Raw genomic sequence first — 20,726 nt, forward strand, 5'->3', positions numbered from 1 at the left:
CGAGCACACAGTTGGCTGATAAAATAGGTATGCTTGCCGCTGACTTTCGACGCCGATTTGCTGACTTTGAAGCACAAAAAAGCAGGTTGGAACTGCTCGGTAACCCATTTGCTGTTGACGTGGAAAGCTCACCACCAAACCTCCAAATGGAGTTGATTGACCTCCAATGCAATGATGCACTGAGGGCAAAATATGCGGCAGTGGGTGCTGCGGAGTTCGCCCGTTTCCTCCCCGGCACAATGCCCCAGCTGCGCATCCAGGCTGCTCAAACGTTGTCTATGTTTGGCAGCACATACCTGTGTGAACAACTGTTTTCTTTGATGAACCTGAACAAAACATCACACAGAAGTCGACTTACTGCTGAACACCTCCACTCAATTCTGAGGATTTCTTCAGCTCAGAGCCTTACCCCGAACATTGATGAACTTGTGGAAAAGATGGGACACCACCAAGTATCACCCTCAACCTCAAACAAGTGAACATTACTGTGCAATCACATATTTAGAGTTTTTACTCAGTTCAAGTTTAAAAGTTAAAATTTAATATTTGTTTTCACTGCATGTTACTTCTCCTTAAACAAAGTGTTGTTTTTGATTAATAGATTTTTGCACTTTATTTTTTTGTATTTCAATCCAATTATATTTTAAAAATATTTCAGTTGAGTGGATGATAGAAAATTGCTATTATTGTTTTTTCTTTGAAGTAAATTTAGCCCACTTTTGCTAAAATAGAAAATATAGTCTACTGATGGTGCCTTGAATACCGGTTTCTTTCATTTAATGTTCATGTTATGGGGATATTTATATAAAGGAAATTTGTCTTTTGTGTCTGTTGAAAATTAAAGATTACTGACAGAGCCATAAGAAAATATTGCTTTATTTATCTGATCATATTGTAATATATTTGTTAGGTTTTCAGTAGGTTCAATTAGGTTCACTAGACTATATGCGTCATTTAAAAATTTTTCAATGAACATTCGAACAGTCCGGCCCTCGTCTTGTAGCTGATTTTTTTATTTGGCCCTCCGTCCATTTGACTTTGACACCCCTGTTCTACTGCATCTTGCCTATGCCGTTCTGTACCATCACTCATTCATATATCTTTATGTACATATTCTTTATCCCTTTACACTTGTGTGTATAAGGTAGTAGTTTTGGAATTGTTAGGTTAGATTACTCGTTGGTTATTACTGCATTGTCGGAACTAGAAGCACAAGCATTTCGCTACGCTCGCATTAACATCTGCTAACCATGTGTATGTGACAAATACATTTGATTTGATTAGATTTTTTTTTACCAGCATGTCACCTGTACTCCACACACAGAAAGGCATACAAGGCTCTCACTTGCCCGGCCTTTGGCAAATCTGACCATAACTCTGTCCTCCCAATTCCTGCTTACAAGCAAAAACTGAGTGACACGCTTAATACAGAAGTGGTCCGATGAAGCAGATTCTAAGCTACAGGACTGTTTCGCTAGCAGAGACTGGAATATGTTCAGGGATTTATCCGATAACATTGAGGAGTTTACCACATCAGTCACCAGCTTCATTAACAAGTGCCTCGACGACGTCGGCTCCACAGTGACCATACGTACATATCCCAACCAGAAGACATGGATTACGGGCAACATCCGCACTGAGCTAAAGGCTAGAGCTGCTGCTTTCAAGGAGCGGGACACTGATCCAGACGCTTATAATTAATCTCGCTACTGCCGCCGATGAGCCATCAAACAGGCAACGCATCAATACAGGACTAAGATCGAAACCTACTACGCCGGCTCTGATGCTCATTGGACGTGGCAGGGCTTGCAAACTATCACGGATTACAAAGGGAAACCAAGCCACGAGCTGCCCGGTGACGCAAGCCTACTAGACGAGCTAAATGCCTTCAATGCTAAGCGTTGGGGCAAGAAACAATGAACCATACATGAGAGCACCAGCTGTTCCAGAGGACAGTGTGATCTCGCTCTCCATGTGAGTTCGACCTTTAAACAGGTTAACATTCACAAGGCCGAGTGGCCAGATGGCCTACATACTCAGAGCAGCTGGCAAGTGTCTTCACTGACATTTTTCAACCTTTCCCTGACCATGTCTGTAATACCTACGTTTCAAGCAGACCACCATAGTACCTGTGCCCAAGAACGCCAAGGAAACCTGTTTAAATGACTATTGCCCCTTAGCAATCACATCTGTAGGCATGTAATGTTTTGAAAGGCTGGTCATGGCTCACATCAAAAACATCATGACAGACACCAGATGACAAAATCTTATTGCACGCCCCACTGCCCTCGCCCACCTGGAGAAGAGGAACACCAGTGTGAGAATGTTGTTAACTTCTTGAGTGTAGGGGGCAGTATTTTCATTTTTGGCTAAAACACGTACCCATTTGAAAATGCCTATTTCTCAGGCCCAGAATCTAAAATATGCATATAATTCAAAATATTGTCTGTGAGTATAACAGAACTGATATTGCAGGCGAAAACCTGAGGAAAATCCAACAAGGAAGTGCTGTTTTTCTGATCGAGTACATCACGCAAAGCTCCTGCAACATCTGTCTGACATTGAACTGTGTCCAACTCAGCAGCTACACCATCCAACCTGACCGAGCTTGAGAAAATCTTCAGAGAAGAATGGGAGAATCTCCCCAAATACATGTGTGCCAAGCTTGTAGCGTCATACCCAAGATGACTCAAGGCTGTAATCGACTTCAAAGGTGCTTCAACAAAGTACTGAGTAAAGAATCTGAATACTAATGTAAATGTGATAGTTCAGTTTTTTATCTGTAATACATTTGCAAAAATGTATAAAAAAACTGTTTTTGCTTTGTCATTGTGTATAGATTGATGAGAGAAAAACAAATTAAATCAATTTTAGTATAAGGCTGTAACATAACAAAATGTGGAAAAGTATTCAGACACATATAGGCAGTTTCTTTCTCTCTGCATAAAATAAATCGACCATATGTTACAACAGCCAAACCAATACTACTGTATATACCACACTGTAAAAAAGCCATTTAACCAATTGCTTAATCAGCATTATTCTGTGAGTTGAGTGGACTTCAAAATAGCATTGAAGTGGATTCAACCCATAAATATCAAGGCAACCAGCTGCAATACGATTTCTAGTTTGCTCAACACTAGATTTTAGATTGCTCAAGATTTATTGACTAAAATTACAAACACATGTTTGCTTAAAACCACGCCCATCATTATCATATTTCCCAGCATGCTCCACTACAGGTTGATTATCAGAAGTGTTTGTTAAAATACCTGTGTTTTTGCATGTACATTGATCGGTTGATTAATCTTATTTTACACAAAAATAAATAACAACTGTTTCTAAACTAATCCAATCTGTTAATAGTTGGATTTATTGCAACCGTTACTGAGATGGCTGTTCCAGTGTAGATGATTTAGGTAGTCTCATCAGTGATGCCAATTTAGAAATTGTGTTACTAGATTTAGCAACTTTTCAGAGTACCCTAGCAACTTTTTTTTCAAACAGCACCTAGCAACACATTTCGCTACTTTTTTAGCAACTTCTGAAAAGTGACTCAAACGCTAAAATGCATTTTCCCTCTAAATGACGCACAACCGATTTTCTCTGTCACACACTCAGTCACAACACACGTGCCTGGCTGCAAAAGTGCATTGTGAGTGACGTCAGCAGCAGGCGCTCAGCTCATGCACAGGCAGCAGCAGGCCAGCAGCAATTTCAGCTAATTGCAAATCATTGTTGGCTGACTAGGGAAGTGAAGATAGTTGGTCACAAATGATTTGATCTTGAACAGAACTTACAACATCAATCAACATGTCTCAATCAAAATTGTACAGCCAGAAGTACAGAAAAGAGTGGGAGTCTGTACCTGAATTTAAAGGTTGGCTGAAGCCAGTAATTGGGGATGATTGACAGGCATACTGTGCGTACTGCAGATCAGATCTGCTTGCAAAAATGTATGACATCAAAAAACATTGTGCTACAGCAAAGCATATAAATAGATCAAAACCGTACAACCCCACAACGCAGTCTACATTACCACAGTTGGTTAAGAAAGTGGAGAACTGCAAAAGAGCAGAAGCTACTATGGCAACGGCCACTGCGGAGCATTGTTCCCTGCTAGCATGCGACCATTTAGGTAAGGCTTGTAAAAGCTACCTTTTCAGAATCCGTGGCAGCAACAAACTTCCAAATGGACCGCACAGAAATGATTAGGGGAGTACTGGCTCCTTATTTTCTCAAAAGGGTAACATCAGATGTGGGGGATGAGAAGTTCAGTCTCCTTTTGGATGAGTCCACTGATGTCAGTGTCTCGAAATACCTCGGTGTGGGGATTCAGTATTTCAGTGCTAAAAAAAAGAAACGTTGTGTCCACATTGCTCGGGCTGGTTGAATTGGAGGGGGGCGATGCCAGATCAATAGTAAAGGCGGTAGTTGAGTTTCTTGAGAAGTGTAATCTTAAAAAAGAGAATCTGCAGGGTATCGGCACTGATAATGTGTCCGTGATGACTGGGGTGCTCAACGGGGTGCACAAGAGTTTAAAGGAAGAATGTGCATTGTCAACCCTATGGCAAAAATGGATGTCCTGAAGGATGCCATTGATGGACATCTCAGTCCATTACCATACCTTGGGTACCTTTTAGAGAGCACGGTGTACCAACTCAGTCTTGCACCAGAGGACGAAAAGGTCATTCGGAAACAGTGCATCAACTACATTGTTGCTTTAATCAAGGAGCTGCAAGCAAGGCTCCCAGACAACCTAGACGCCTTGCGACACATGGCCTTGTTCAGTGTTAAGGAAACGCTAAAGCACAATAAAGGCACCACTGAAATGATTAAAGTAGCTGAGCTACTGGGATACCAGCCCCAAACAATTGATAACATTGTTTCCCAATGGAGAAACATCCATCTGTTTAGGTGGGACTCAACTGAAAATACAGTTGAGTATTGGAGTGAAGTCAAAAACGACACGGACTCTTCCGGGTCAAATCCATTTGAAGAACTGTGCAAAGCTGCACTCGCTGCCCTCTCCTTGCCACACTCAAATGCGGAGGTTGAACGGCTGTTCAGCCAAATGAGTGTGGTCAAGTCAAAGTTAAGAAATAGAATGTCACTGCACATTCTCAACTCCATACTCCTGGTGTGGCGTGGACTGAAGCTGGCTGGTGATACCTGTTACCAGCATAAACTACCAGGTGAAGTTCTGCAGCAGTTTGGCACCACAGCAGCGTACAGCTTTAAGGCCACTTCATCCTCTACTGCTGGTTCCAGCTCCGTGACAATGCAGTTTGACAGTGAAGATGAAGAGGATTTCCTTGCCAATCTATGATTCATCATATTTACAGTACGTATGCAAGGAGTGGACTTTGTGGAACTGGCGGAGACACACAGCTGATGATGGCAGTGTGTACTGCAGTGTGTTCGAGAACAGTGGCAATATCTGGAGGAAACCATTGGGCAGCTAGCCAGCCAAGCAGCACAACAACCTGGAGAGAGCTGGAGAGAGATGCCTAGCACATAACCCAAATAAGGATGTAAGTTGCTTGTTCAATAAGATAGCATATATACTTTGTTATTAGCTTGTACCTATAATTGTTGATAATTTAGGTAGCATGTTAACTAACTACCAATACACTGCTTAAAACTATAATTGTTCAGAATGTGTAGGTTTACTAGTTAAAAAGAAAATAAATAAAATGTAACTGTTCAATAATGTGTAATTGTCCAATAATTCAATGTGTTGTGTTTAAAAATAAAAATATGTGATCATATAAAATGTGTTGTGTTTATATTACTTTTACAAATAAAAAAAATATGATAATAAACAAAACAAATCTAAACTAACAAACGTCAAATCATATTTTTCGCCGGGATGGCCAGTCAATTTGACTAACGTTTTTGTGTATTCTACGTAATGACGCAGTTTTGCGTTATTACGTAACGACGTCATCACAGAATGACATCACAACGTCATTTAGCAACTTTTAGCAACAAACCGACCTGCCTCTAGCAACTTCCCCTGGAAATTAGTTGGCAACACTGTGTCTCATTAATTAATCTTCTCAGGGTCATTCTCAGGGCTCCACACTAACATTTTCCCTTGGTAGTACTGGTACCACTAACATTTTCCCTTGGTAGTACTGGTACCACTAACATTTTCCCCTGGTGGTACTGGTACCACTAACATTTTCCCCTGGTGGTACTGGTACCACTAACATTTTCCCCTGGTGGTACTGGTACCACTAACATTTTCCCCTGGTGGTACTGGTACCACTAACATTTTCCCTTGGTAGTACTGGTACCACTAACATTTTCCCTTGGTGGTACTGGTACCACTAACATTTTCCCCTGGTGGTACTGGTACCACTAACATTTTCCCCTGGTGGTACTGGTACCACTAACATTTTCCCCTGGTGGTACTGGTACCACTAACATTTTCCCTTGGTGGTATTGGTACCACTAACATTTTCCCCTGGTGGTACTGGTACCACTAACATTTTCCCCTGGTGGTACTGGTACCACTAACATTTTCCCCTGGTGGTACTGGTACCACTAACATTTTCCCCTGGTGGTACTGGTACCACTAACATTTTCCCCTGGTGGTACTGGTACCACTTTTTTTTTTATCTTGGTGGTATTGGTACCACTAACATTTTCCCTTGGTGGTACTGGTACCACTAACATTTTCCCTTGGTGGTACTGGTACCACTAACATTTTCCCTTGGTGGTACTGGTACCACTAACATTTTCCCCTGGTGGTACTGGTACCACTAACATTTTCCCCTGGTGGTACTGGTACCACTAACATTTTCCCCTGGTGGTACTGGTACCACTAACATTTTCCCTTGGTGGTACTGGTACCACTAACATTTTCCCCTGGTGGTACCGGTACCACTAACATTTTCCCTTGGTGGTACTGGTACCACTAACATTTTCCCCTGGTGGTACTGGTACCACTAACATTTTCCCTTGGTGGTACTGGTACCACTAACATTTTCCCCTGGTGGTACCGGTACCACTAACATTTTCCCTTGGTGGTACTGGTACCACTAACATTTTCCCCTGGTGGTACTGGTACCACTAACATTTTCCCTTGGTGGTACTGGTACCACTAACATTTTCCCCTGGTGGTACTGGTACCACTAACATTTTCCCCTGGTGGTACCGGTACCACTAACTTTTTCATTTGGAAGCATATTTTGGTTGCAACCGAAAAAATTGTAGCGTCACACAATATAAACAATTATTAACCACTTACAAAGTCATTCACAATGCTTTCTTAAGAGGTGTAATAGACGGCAGAGATGGTATTCAATAAATAAGTGGTTTCATCGACCGTATCCATGCAGGAACGCATGAGTCAAGATAGTTTGATGTGCAACCTTATTCAGTGATTTTCATGAATTTTGGGTAGACAATTTGGCTATTGTTCAATTTTACTGTTAAAATAGGGCTCCAGATTTGTATTTTGTTGAATAGAGATGCATTTTTTGTTAATATTTATTTTTGTATTTTTCTTACTTTTTAACTCTGCGTTGTTGTCAACGGGCTTGTATGTAAGCATTTCACTGTAAAGTCTAGCTAGACCTGTTGTATTCAGCGCATGTGGCCAATAAGATTTGATTTGACTAAATATTTATGTTTGCTAATATCATAGGCTAATTTATTTGGGGCTAATTCACCACCTGAGTAAGAGGAAACAAAACATCACCATAGCTAGATCGCTAACTCTAAACATAATATCCACTGTATTAATCTAACAGTAAATGCAATGTCCTAAAAATACATTGTAGTTGTGGCCTACTGTGTATTTCACACTATCTGTATCTCAATGCCATATCAATGGTATTGGTTGTAAAACAGTTCTATAGATAATAAAAAGTATACCTACAGAAAGCTGAGAACCCTCTCTCTATTTTCAACAGCGACAACATTAGTTTCTCCCAAATCTGTGTTTCTCCCGCAACTGGATTGTGAAATGTTACAGCCTACAACCAGAACAATTTTTTTACTCCCGGTGCGTGGGGGGGGGGGGGGGGGGGGGGAGTTAGTGTCTCATCACAGCAGCAGGCCCCAGCGAAACAGGCACAGGGGCAGGGCAAAAACTGTCATTACAGGAATCATCAGGATAATGAACATTACTGTTTGACCAAATCATGATTTTAGCCTCCTAAAAAAATAGGACGTTTGGAGTAAGATGACCATGTAGAATGAGCAGCAAGCACCAATACGACTAATACATATTTTTTTACTCGCACAGCCAACGTGACTAAACTGTTGCAGTCTGGGGCCCTGATTCTGAACGTAGGTTGTGGGTGATTAAAAGTTCCATTTGTTGGATATTCCAATAGGAACTACTGTACACATAATTTTGCAAGCCAGCAATATGTGACTTGCAGGCTTGCTGTGGCCTGTAAACCAGGAGTTTCAGACCACTGAGTTAGGGTGTAACTAGGCCCTCAAAGAAAGGTCTTATGATATACTGTATGTAATGTATTGTCATAGAGAGATTAACACAGGGAAATATGCAAATAAGGTAGAATACATTCTCAAGTTTAATTGAATGTCCACAACGAATGGATGAGTGAACATACATTTCAACTTGAGAATATGCCCAAATGTTGAGCAAACTAAAAATCCAATTGCAGCTCAACATGTTATACATCTATTGTTAGACTGCACTCAGACTGCTAGCCAATATAACTGGATTATTAAGAGAATGTACTTTAGCCTTAGTGTGCCATGAAACTCATTCTGCATGGAGATACAGTCATGGTGGCTGCTAGCTCTTGTATAATACATAAATAAAGATTAGACAGGGGCTGTAACAGACATGTACACAGACACACACACGCAGGGTTGCACAGTCTTTTTGTATCATCATTCAAATGTTTGGTTATGTGATAAAGCTGTAAAAGAGGGAATAGGAATGCATCTCCCTCTCTCAATATTTTATTTATTTCTTTACCTTGGTCTCACTCTCTCTAGATCTGTATACTCTCTCCCTCTGTTGGTGCTGCACACTGTTTTATGATCTTCAGAAACAGAGCGCACACACACACACGCACGCAAGCAAGTGTTCGCGAAGCATGCGGCAAATAAAATTTGATTTGACACACGCACACACACACACACACACACACACACACGTCTTGAACCAATACCACAAGCTCCCTGTCACGTATGATGAGTTTTAAATCATGCACATGTCAAAGTATAGGCCAAGCTAAAACATGTGTGACCTGTCACAGAGAGATCAATGCACAAACACACAGTGAAATGTCACGGAGGAAGGTCATGCATACTAAATGATACACATGTAGTCTCTCTCTCCACGCTACCAGAGATGAAAGAAAAAGGAGTGATGGGAGGATGAAAGAGAGGAAGACACTGATAGTTCACAGAGTTGTGTGTGTGTTGGATTACGTTTATTGCGTGTGTGTTTTGTAAGTAATCTGTGTGTTGTGCCACTGTCTTGTGGGACTCGGGGTGTATTGAATGAAATAAGTACAGGGATGGAGAAACAGGAAGGATAGGAGAGGAAGAGAAAGAGAGCAGTAAACAGAGAGAGAGAGACAGAGAGAGAGAGAGAGACAGAGGAGAGAGAAAGAGACAGAAATAAAGAGTGAAAGGGAGCAGAGAGAGAGTGAGGTTGGAAAGGAGAGGAGAAAACAAGAGCAGATGAGAGAATAGACAAGGATAATGTGAAGAAGGAAAGAGAGAGGGTAGAAGAAGAGGAGAGATAAAGAGACAGGGTAGAAGAGAAGGAGAGAAGGAGAGAAAGAGAGATTGAGAAAGAGACATTATAGAAGACACAAAACCCACCAGAAAACCAAGAAAATGACACAAACCCAACAGAAACACAAGTAACAAAGTCTAGACAACTTCCTTTCTCCCCCACTTCCCCTCTCTCCTTCCCCTCTCCACTCACCATAAACTGCACGTTGTCGAAGCCGTTAGCCAGTAGGTGGTTCTCGTATTGGACCAGTCCAATGCTGTCCAGCCATTGGCCCACAGACTGCATGGGGCACCGGGGACCTATGAGGGGGTGAAGGGGCAGACGCTTCAGGAGGGAGTAGCCATCCACCCGGTAACACCGGCAATCAGGCTGGGAGAGCTGGCACTGCCACATCATGTTGCGGGCAATGTGGCTGTCGAACGAGCCCGCCATGGTAGAGGAAGAGTGTGGAGGAAAGGGGAAAGAGAAGGGGAGGATGGTAGGATGGATGGGGGGGTTGGAGGATGGGGGTTGGGGTTAGGCTTGGCTGAGGGTTATGAGCATGGCTTAGGGATGAGGATGGAGGGGCGAAGCATGCTAGGGTGCTGGGGCACAAGGGGGGGAGGGGGATAAGTGTGGTTGGAGGTAGATCCAGGAATTGGGAAAAGAGGGGGAGTGCTAGGGTTAGATCCAGAGAAGAGGTGCCGTCCTGGGGGTAAGATCCATGAGAGAGAGGGTGCAGAGGCTGGAGGTGGTAAGATAGATCCGATAGATGCGTGTGTCTTGCTGCTGCTTTCCTTTCACGCTCTCAGCTGTTGCTCTCGCCTGCCTGTTTGCCTCGCTTGTGTATGTGTACGCGTGTGTGTGTGCGCGTGTATGTATGTGTGAGCAGGAGCGAGAGAGAGCGAGAGAGAGAGCGAGAGAGAGAGCGAGAGAGAGAGCGAGAGAGAGAGCGAGAGAGAGAGAGAGAGAGAGAGAGAGAAAGAGAGAGAGAGAGAGAGAGAGAGAAAGAAGGAGATAGGGAGAGCTGCCTGCTTGGTAGAATTCTCTTTATCAAGTACTCCCACACTCAACTGGATGCTTTCTGCAGCCTTCTCTCTCTCTCTGCTCTCTCTCTGCTCTCCCCCGCTCTCTCACTCCACTCTGCCTTCCTCTCCCATTCTCCCTCCTCTTTCTATCCTCCCTCCCTACTCCTGTTTCTCTCTCCCTCGATCTCTCTGCTCACCCTTCTTTCTCTCTCTCGCTCTTTTCTTGGTTCTCCCTCTATCGCTCCCTTTCCCTTCTCTCTCTCTGTCGATATCTCTCTCTCCCCTCCTTCTCTTTCTCTTCTCTCACTCGCTCTGTCCCCCTCCCTCTATCTCAGTGCCTTGCACAGATAGCAATAGCCATCAGATGAGCCTCTTTGTCTGAGAGCTGAGCTGCCCCAACACACACAATGTGGGTGCGGGTGCATGTGCGTTGGTGGGAGACAGCAGGTTGAGCACATAGCGCAAACCGCATTTCTCAAAGTGGTTACCATGGTAAGGGAATGCTTCACATGCACAGGAGAGGAGAGGCGGGAGGATAGAGATCAGGGGAAATAGAGAGAGAGAGAGAGAGAGAGAGAGAGAGAGAGAGAGAGAGAGAGAGAGAGAGAGAGGAGGCAGTTGGATGGAGAAAGAAGGGGGAAGATAGAGGGGAAGAGAAGGAGGAGAGAGAGGTGAGAGGGGGAGTGGGGGAAGGACAAGTGGGGATGAGACAGAACTGAGGAGGAAAGAGGGAGAGATGGGAAGGGAGAGAATGAGATAGAGGAGAAAGAAGGTATGGAAGCTGGGGATTTCAGTGAGGTGAGGTGTCTGACTATCTGTTTACCTGCATTATTCTCCTTGATCCCTTCTGAGCCCGTGCCAGTGCTGATGCCAGCCCCAATGGAGCTCATTATCTTATCAATCTGAATGGAGAGAGGAGAGAAGTGAGGAGAGAGGAGAGAGAGAGGAGAGAGGAGAGAGAAGGGAGAGGAGACAGAGAGAGAGAGAGAGAGAGAGAGAGAGAGAGAAGAGAGAAATAGGAGAGAAAAGGGAGAGGAGAGCGAGAGAGAGGAGAGAAGAGAGAGTTGCAATTTAGAAAATGTTCATGCTGTATCTCTAGATGCCTATATGTAAATTGGTGACATGGTCGTTATAAATTCTAATGAATGACAATCAATCACCTTTGAATTTTATTGAGTTGACAGGCGAGGAGGACAGGGGAGATTTAGAGGAAGTATGAAGAAGGGGAGGGATAGAAAGGTTACGACTTCAGAAGCCTCTGTCTGCCTTTAAACTCGTCTACAGGAGGATTCCACAGCAGGAATCTGACCCTAGACCTGCTGTTAAGCACTCAACTGTTCAGCGCAGCGCCATACATCTGACAGGCTCAATAACTGCCTATGGGGGCTACCACATTATTGCCGACTAACTGATCTAAGATCAGAGAGCTCCCCCAAATTACACAATTCCTAATTTTAAAGTCATCTCTGGAATGGGAAAATCGGGATTCCCACATTGGGTTTGAGTACAAAAGTAATAGATCCTGAATAGTTCCTACTTCCTAAAGTTAGCAACATATCTAAGAGCGAATGGATCTCATGTAACCTACACTTGTTTACAGCATTGCGTCCTTTTCAGGGTCAGGAAAACAGTCATTTTGTCATTTAAAGGAGAAATCTGCAGCTGAAACAATTACAAAGCGTTCTTCCCACCACTGTTTCTGTAAGAAGCTGAGGGATGGGGCTGGAGAACTAGAACCACTTCAATTCATAGAACGAGCTATGGACCGAACAGATATCAAAATGATAGTTTTAACCATGTTTTGAGGCTATATCGTACTTGTTACATTTGATTTATTTATCCGTTATTTTACCAGGTAAGTTGACTGAGAACACGTTCTCATTTGCAGCAACGACCTGGGGAATAGTTACAGGGGAGAGGAGGGGGATGAATGAGCCAATTGTAAACTGGGGATTATTAGGTGACCATGATGGTTTGAGGGTCAGATTGGGAATTTAGCCAGGACACCGGGGTTAACACCCCTACTCTTACGATAAGTGCCATGGGATCTTTAATGACCTCAGAGAGTCATATTTAATTTGTTTACAAATGCTGGAGTAAAACAAGTGTATATTCTGGGTTCTGATGGGGTATGACAGATGAACTAAGCTCATGAGGCATTTATAAGTTATATTCTTCAAGAATCAATGGGTACATATAATTGATTTATAAGTCCAAAAATGGATGTATCAACAGCAGATTGCCTGTTTAAGAGCACTATCCATATAAGCACATACAGTTCTTTAGTGAGCCTTCCCTTGTGGGCATCCTCTTGCTATAGCAGAACTCTCTCTTGCATTTATTCTCAAAATAGAACAAATACATGACCAACAGTATGTGGACACCTGCTAGTCGAACATCTCATTCCAAAATCATGGGCATTAATATGGAGTTGGTCCCCCCCTTTGCTGCTATAACAGCCTTCACTCTTCTGGGATAACTTTCCACTAGATGTTGGAACATTGCTGTGGGGACTTCCTTCCATTCAGCCACAAGAGCATTTGTGAGGTCGGGCACTGATATTGGGTGAATAGGACTGGCTCGCAGTCGGAGTCCCAATTCATCCCAAAGTTGTTTGAAGGGGTTGAGGTCATGGCTCTGTGCAGGCCAGTCAAGTTCTTCCACACCTGTTGCCACAAAGTTGGAAGCACATAATCATCTAGAATGTCATTGTATGCTGTAGCATTAAGATTTCCTTTCACTGGAACTAAGGGGCCCAAACCATGAAAAACAGCCCCAGACCATTATTCCTCCTCCACCAAACTTTACAGTTGGCACTGTGCAATCGGCAGATAGCGTTCTCCTGGAATACGCTAAACCCAGATTTGTCCGTTGGAATGCCTGATGGTGAAGCGTGATTCATCACTCTAGAGAACGCGTTCCCACTGCTCCAGAGTCCAATGGCAGTGAGCTTGTGTGTGGCTGCTTAACTGCCAAACAGTTAGTGTGCTGAGGTTGCTTCCAGAGTCAGTTTGGAACTCAGTAGTGAGTGCAGCCGAGGAATTGAAGTTTTACGCGCTTCACGCTCCAGCGGTCCTGTTCTGTGAGCTTGTGTGTCCTATCACTTGGTGGCTCAGCCGTTGTTGCTCCTAGACGTTTCCACTTGACTATAACACCCCTCACAGTTGGCAGGGGCAGCTCTAGCAGAGCAGAAATTTGACAAACTGACTTGTTGGAAAGGTGGCATCTTATGACGGTGCCACGTTGAAAGTCACTGAGCGCTTCAGTAAGGCCATTCTACTGCCAATGTTTGTCTATGGAGATTGCGTGGCTGTGTGCTCAATTTTATACACCTGTCAGGTGTGGCTGAAATAGACAAATCTACTCATTTGAATAGGTGTCCACATAGTTTTCTAGATAAAGTGTAGATTTCCTTCATTTCCCAGCGCTCCCATTCTGTTTTCCCGAAGCAGGTAATTAAATATGACCCTTCTCTGTATAATTGCTGCAGATTAATAGAATAATCTGTAGGTAATTTATCATCATCATTCAGCCTCTATAGAATTGTATGGCGTTTGCAATGTATGGCAAACCATCGCTAATGAACGAAAAACTGGGATCATCACAACCCTACTATACAGCATGTGAAAAACTGGGATCATCTCAGCCCTACTATACAGCATGTGAAAAACTGGGATCATCTCAGCCCTACTATACAGCATGTGAAAAACTGGGATCATCTCAGCCCTACTATACAGCATCTGATAAACTGGGATCATCACAACCCTACTATACAGCATGTGAAAAACTGGGATCATCACAATCCTACTATACAGCATCTGATAAACTGGGATCATCACAACCCTACTATACAGCATGTGAAAAACTGGGATCATCACAATCCTACTATACAGCATCTGATAAACTGGGATCATCACAACCCTACTATACAGCATGTGAAAAAGCCATATGTTCATACACATCAATTAGATCACACATGTCAAACACACCCAGTATATTAGCCAATCAGCTTAAGTGTTTTGTTGCTATGTTCAGGAGTGCAGAATCCAGTCTAGAACAAGGCTCTACACTAATGATGATGATTTGGACTGTAAAGTGGCAATTAGTGAAGTTGATATCTTTCTAATGAATTGTATAGGCTGATCATATGTGTATGGAAGAGGTGGCTTAACGTGTGTGTGTTCCTGGGTGTGTTCCTGGGTATGAAGCTGGACTCCTTTTCCTGCACATCTTAACATCGGTCACCTCTCCAAACACACCCAAGAAAAGCATTAGTGGTGGTGTGTGTGTGTGTGTCTAGTTTGAATAGTGACCAGAATATCATTTGGCTGAGTCAGTGTGTATAATATATCTCACCAATGGAAATAAACACGTGGATCACAATCATGCTTAAAAGTATGTCAGAGGTACATCATCACCCCCCCCCCCCCCCCCCCCCCACACACACACACACACACACACACACAAATGCTTTTTACTTTCTATCTCTCCATCGCGGTATGCATTTTTCATACCTTTTTTCTTATTCAATCTCCTCTCTTTTCTTAATTTCCTCTCACCTTTTCTTTTTTTACTTTATAGAAGAGAAAGTAAAGGAACCTGGACATTCCTGTCATTTGTCTCTTGGACCAGAAACTAATTGTGTAGAACAGACTCACAGATAATTGACCACGTCTTAATAGACCACGTCATTTCTTCTTTGTTTAAGTTCTAGACATGACATTTCTATCTGACTGAACAGCAGCCACAGCACGTGCTTCTCTCACCTCCTCCCATTCAGCAGTGAAGGAGGGTGTTCTCTCAAGCTGGCCCCCAGGACTTTCGGTGTCCCCTGGGCTTCCTCTCGGCCCCTGGCCCCTGGCCCCCGACCCCCAGTGGTACTCCTCCTGAAAGAGACCGTCAACACACTGTCCATTAATCTACGTTTAACAATGGATCCATCAATTGAATCAATATCGTTTATCAAGTTGGACAACTGTCTGTGGCTTGAAGCAAATTCTAAAGTGAGGTTCTGTAACAGTCATTCCCCCAATGGTAACCAAACAAACAAAAGATTTGTCTATTTCAGCCACACCTGACAGATGTATAAAATTGAGCACACAGCCACGCAATCTCCATACATTTACCAAGACCCACCCTCTCAGTGTAATAAGCCTGGGGCAGTACTTTTAACCGCAATTAATATTACACCTGACATTTCACACAAGATAAAGAGGGAATGGTCAAAAAAACAGCATTGTTTCTCCATTAAAAGGGGATATAAACACAACAACAGACCTGTATGGGTGACACAGCCACCAGGTTGGAGTCAGACTTGGACAGTGACTTGGAGAGCTTTAGGTCCAGCACACTGCGAGGTATGGATTTCATCCTGCCCAGGGTAAAGGCCCTGTCCTCGTATCCAGACGCCGGTGTCCCCTCCCTGGGTCCACCAGCTCCCGACACACACCCCCTCACCACCACCGCCTCCCCGTTCCAACCATACGGCGAGGAGGAGGAGGGCGAGGCCCTCTGGGGGTTCTGGTTAACCCGGGTGTGGAAAATGGTGCGATAGACTACCTGAGGTTTGGGGGGTCTGTCGTCTTTGAGGGGATCTTTGGGGGTCTTCAGAGCCAACGCCTCGTTTCCTGTGTGAGGGATAATGAGGGGCGCTGGAAGTCCAATTCCTAATTCAAAGGGCTGGGTTACAGAAGTGAGGTTGCCCTGGTTACCGACCGTGGTTACCGGGCTGGTGTGGGGGTCCGAGGGGGTGTGTTTTCGGGCTTTGGGATTGGTGTTGGAGGTGTAGAGGTGGTAGGGTGTGTCGGGCGTCTCGCAGGCCGGCGAGGAGCCGTGGAGGAGGCCGGCGAACTCTACAGGGACGAGGCTCTGTCGTCGGTCTTCTGGTAGTAGGAGTGTATTGGAAGAGGCGGGGGGAGGGTTCTGCTGGTACGGCCCGTCGTCTGAGGAGAGAAAACACACACAAGTTAATGTTGGAGTGCACCACACACACATTCCATGTCCAACATACATACACAGACCCACAGATTGGTTGCACACAGTAACCAATCTTATGAGATCTCACTCTCTCTATCTCTCTCGTGCTAACATGGAGACAGTAAAAGGTGCACCATAACCATACCACACCCATACCATAACCATACCACACCATAACCATACCACACCCATACCATAACCATACCACACCACACCATAACCATACGATATACAGTGGGGCAAAAAAGTATTTAGTCAGCCACAAATTGTGCAAGTTCTCCCACTTAAAAAGATGAGAGAGGCCTGTAATTTTCATCATAGGTACACTTCAACTATGACAGACAAAATGAGGGAAAAAAATCCAGAAAATCACGTAGGATTTTTAATGAATTTATTTGCAAATTATGGTGGAAAATAAGTATTTGGTCACCTACAAACAAGCAAGATTTCTGGCTCTCACAGACCTGTAACTTATTCTTTAAGAGGCTCCTCTGTCCTCCATTCGTTACCTGTATTAATGGCACCTGTTTGAACTTGTTATCAGTATAAAAGACACCTGTCCACAACCTCAAACAGTCACACTCCAAACTCCACTATGGCCAAGACCAAAGAGCTGTCAAAGGACACCAGAAACAAAATTGTAGACCTGCACCAGGCTGGGAAGACTGAATCTGCAATAGGTAAGCAGCTTGGTTTGAATAAATCAACTGTGGGAGCAATTATTAGGAAATGGAAGACATACAAGACCACTGATAATCTCCCTCGATCTGGGGCTCCACGCAAGATCTCACCCCGTGGGGTCAAAATGATCACAAGAACGGTGAGCAAAAATCCTAGAACCACACGGGGGGACCTAGTGAATGACCTGCAGAGACCTACGCCGCCAGGGACTCAAATCCTGCAGTGCCAGACGTGTCCCCCTGCTTTAGCCAGTACATGTCCAGGCCCATCTGAGAGCATTTGGATGATCCAGAAGAAGATTGGGAGAATGTCATATGGTCAGATGAAACCAAAATATAACTTTTTGGTAAAAACTCAACTCGTCATGTTTGGAGGACAAAGAATGCTGAGTTGCATCCAAAGGACACCATACCTACTGTGAAGCATGGGGGTAGAAACATCATGCTTTGGGGCTGTTTATCTGCAAAGGGACCAGGACGACTGATCCGTGTAAAGGAAAGAATGAATGGGGCCATGTATCGTGAGATTTTGAGTGAAAACCTCCTTCCATCAGCAAGGGCATTGAAGATGAAATGTGGCTGGGTCTTTCAGCATGACAATGATCCCAAACACACCGCCCGGGCAACGAAGGAGTGGCTTCGTAAGAAGCATTTCAAGGTCCTGGAGTGGCCTAGCCAGTCTCCAGATCTCAACCCCATAGAAAATCTTTGGAGGGAGTTGAAAGTCCGTGTTACCCAGCAACAGCCCCAAAACATCACTGCTCTAGAGGAGATCTGCATAGAGGAATGGGCCAAAATACCAGCAACAGTGTGTGAAAAACTTGTGAAGACTTACAGAAAACGTTTGACCTCTGTCATTGCCAACAAAGGGTATATAACAAAGTATTGAGATAAACTTTTGTTATTGACCAAATACTTATTTTCCACCAAAATTTGCAAATAAATTCATAAAAAATCCTACAATGTGATTTTCTGTATTTTTTTTCTCATTTTGTCTGTCATAGTTGAAGTGTACCTATGATGAAAAATACAGGCCTCTCTCATCTTTTTAAGTGGGAGAACTTGCACAATTGGTGGCTGACTAAATACTTTTTTGCCCCACTGTACATACCATAACCATACCCAACCACACAATAACCGTACCATAACCATACCACACCATAACCATACGATATACATACCATAACCATATCCATAACCATACCATGAACATATCCATAACCATACCCATATCCATACCCATACCATATCCACACCATAACCATACCCATATCCATACCATACCCATACCATAACCATATCAATATCATACCATAACCATACCCATACCATAATCATACCCATACCATATCCATAACCATCCCCGTATCCATAACCATACCCATACCATAACCATAACATAACTATACCAATAACCATCCCCATATCCATACCATGACCATAACATAACCATACCAATATCCATACCATAACCATATCAATACGATATACATACCATAACCATATCACACCCATACCATAACCATACGATATACATACATACCATACCATAACCATACGATATACATACCATATCCATATCATAACCATACCATAACCATACCCATACCATATCCATAACCATCCCCATATCCATACCCATACCATATCCATACCATCTCCATACCATATCCATATCCATACCATAACCATACCATAACCATACCATATCCATACCATAACCATATCCATATCCATATCATATTCATACCATATCCATAACAATACCATAACCATACCATATCCATATCCATACCATATCCATACCATCTCCATACCATATCCATATCCATACCATAACCATACCATAACCATACCATATCCATACCATAACCATATCCATATCCATATCATATCCATAACCATACCATATCCATACCATATCCATATCCATACCATATCCATACCATAACCATATCCATATCCATATCATATCCATAACCATACCATATCCATAACCATGACATAACCATATCCATATCCATACCATATCCATATCCATAACCATATCCATAACATACCATATCCATACCATAAAATAGCCATATCCATACCATAACCATACCCATATCATATCCATATTCCTAACCATACCATCACATACCCATAACCATACCCATACGGTATACATACCATAACCATACCATAACCACATCCATATCATAACCATACCATGACCATATCCATAACCATACCATAGCAATATCCATAACCATACCCATATCCATAGCCATACCCATACCATAACCATACCATATCCATACCATAAAATAACCATAACCATACCATATCCATAACCATCCCCATATCCATACCATCCCCATAACCATACCATATCCATAACCATACAATCTCCATACCATATCCATACCATATCCATAACAATACCATAACCATATCCATATCCATACCATATCCATAACCATACCATCTCCATACCATATCCATATCCATACCATAACCATACCATAACCATACCATATCCATACCATAACCATATCCATATCATATCCATAACCATACCATATCCATAACCATACCATATCCATACCATATCCATATCCATAACCATACCATATCCATACCATATCCATACCATAACCATATCCATATCCATATCATATCCATAACCATACCATATCCATAACCATACCATATCCATATCCATAACCATACCATAACCATATCCATACCATATCCATATCCATAACCATATCCATAACATACCATATCCATACCATAAAATAGCCATATCCATACCATAACCATGCCCATATCATATCCATATTCATAACCATACCATAACCATATCCATACCATCACATACCCATAACCATACCCATACGGTATACATACCATAACCATACCATAACCACATCCATATCATAACCATACCATGACCATATCCATAACCATACCATAGCAATATCCATATCCATAGCCATACCCATACATAACCATACCATATCCATAACCATATCAATACCATACCATAACCATAACCATACCATATCCATAACCATCCCCATATCCATACCATCCCCATAACCATACCATATCCATAACCATATCAATACCATAACCATACCATAACCATACCATATCCATATCCATAACCATATCCATAACCATGACCATAACCATACCATAACCATATCCATATCATAACCATACCATGACCATATCCATAACCATACCATAGCAATATCCATAACCATACCCATATCCATAGTCATACCATAACCATACCATATCCATAACCATATCAATACCATACCATAACCA

At 42.9% G+C, this 20,726-nt stretch overlaps 1 protein-coding gene across 6 annotated transcripts in view; it reads right to left on the bottom strand.

Annotated features, from left to right (window-relative positions):
- The window catches only part of LOC139378448 (ankyrin repeat and sterile alpha motif domain-containing protein 1B-like), a 308,202-nt gene that overhangs the window by 78,448 nt on the left and 209,028 nt on the right, over window positions 1-20,726 (bottom strand). For all 6 annotated transcript variants that reach the window (XR_011628293.1, XR_011628295.1, XR_011628294.1 and 3 more), the window contains 4 exons: window positions 16,024-16,688; window positions 15,513-15,632; window positions 11,570-11,648; window positions 9,932-10,038 (listed from right to left, as the gene is read on the bottom strand). Coding sequence is in view for 3 of the 6 variants with exons in the window: in XM_071120627.1 (XP_070976728.1) it covers window positions 9,932-10,038; window positions 11,570-11,648; window positions 15,513-15,632; window positions 16,024-16,688 (971 nt within the window). In the remaining 3 variants the exon portion in view is untranslated. The remainder of the gene's footprint in view (window positions 1-9,931; window positions 10,039-11,569; window positions 11,649-15,512; window positions 15,633-16,023; window positions 16,689-20,726) is intronic.

This window comes from Oncorhynchus clarkii, chromosome 21, assembly GCF_045791955.1.
Source record: "Oncorhynchus clarkii lewisi isolate Uvic-CL-2024 chromosome 21, UVic_Ocla_1.0, whole genome shotgun sequence".
NCBI lineage: Eukaryota > Metazoa > Chordata > Actinopteri > Salmoniformes > Salmonidae > Oncorhynchus > Oncorhynchus clarkii.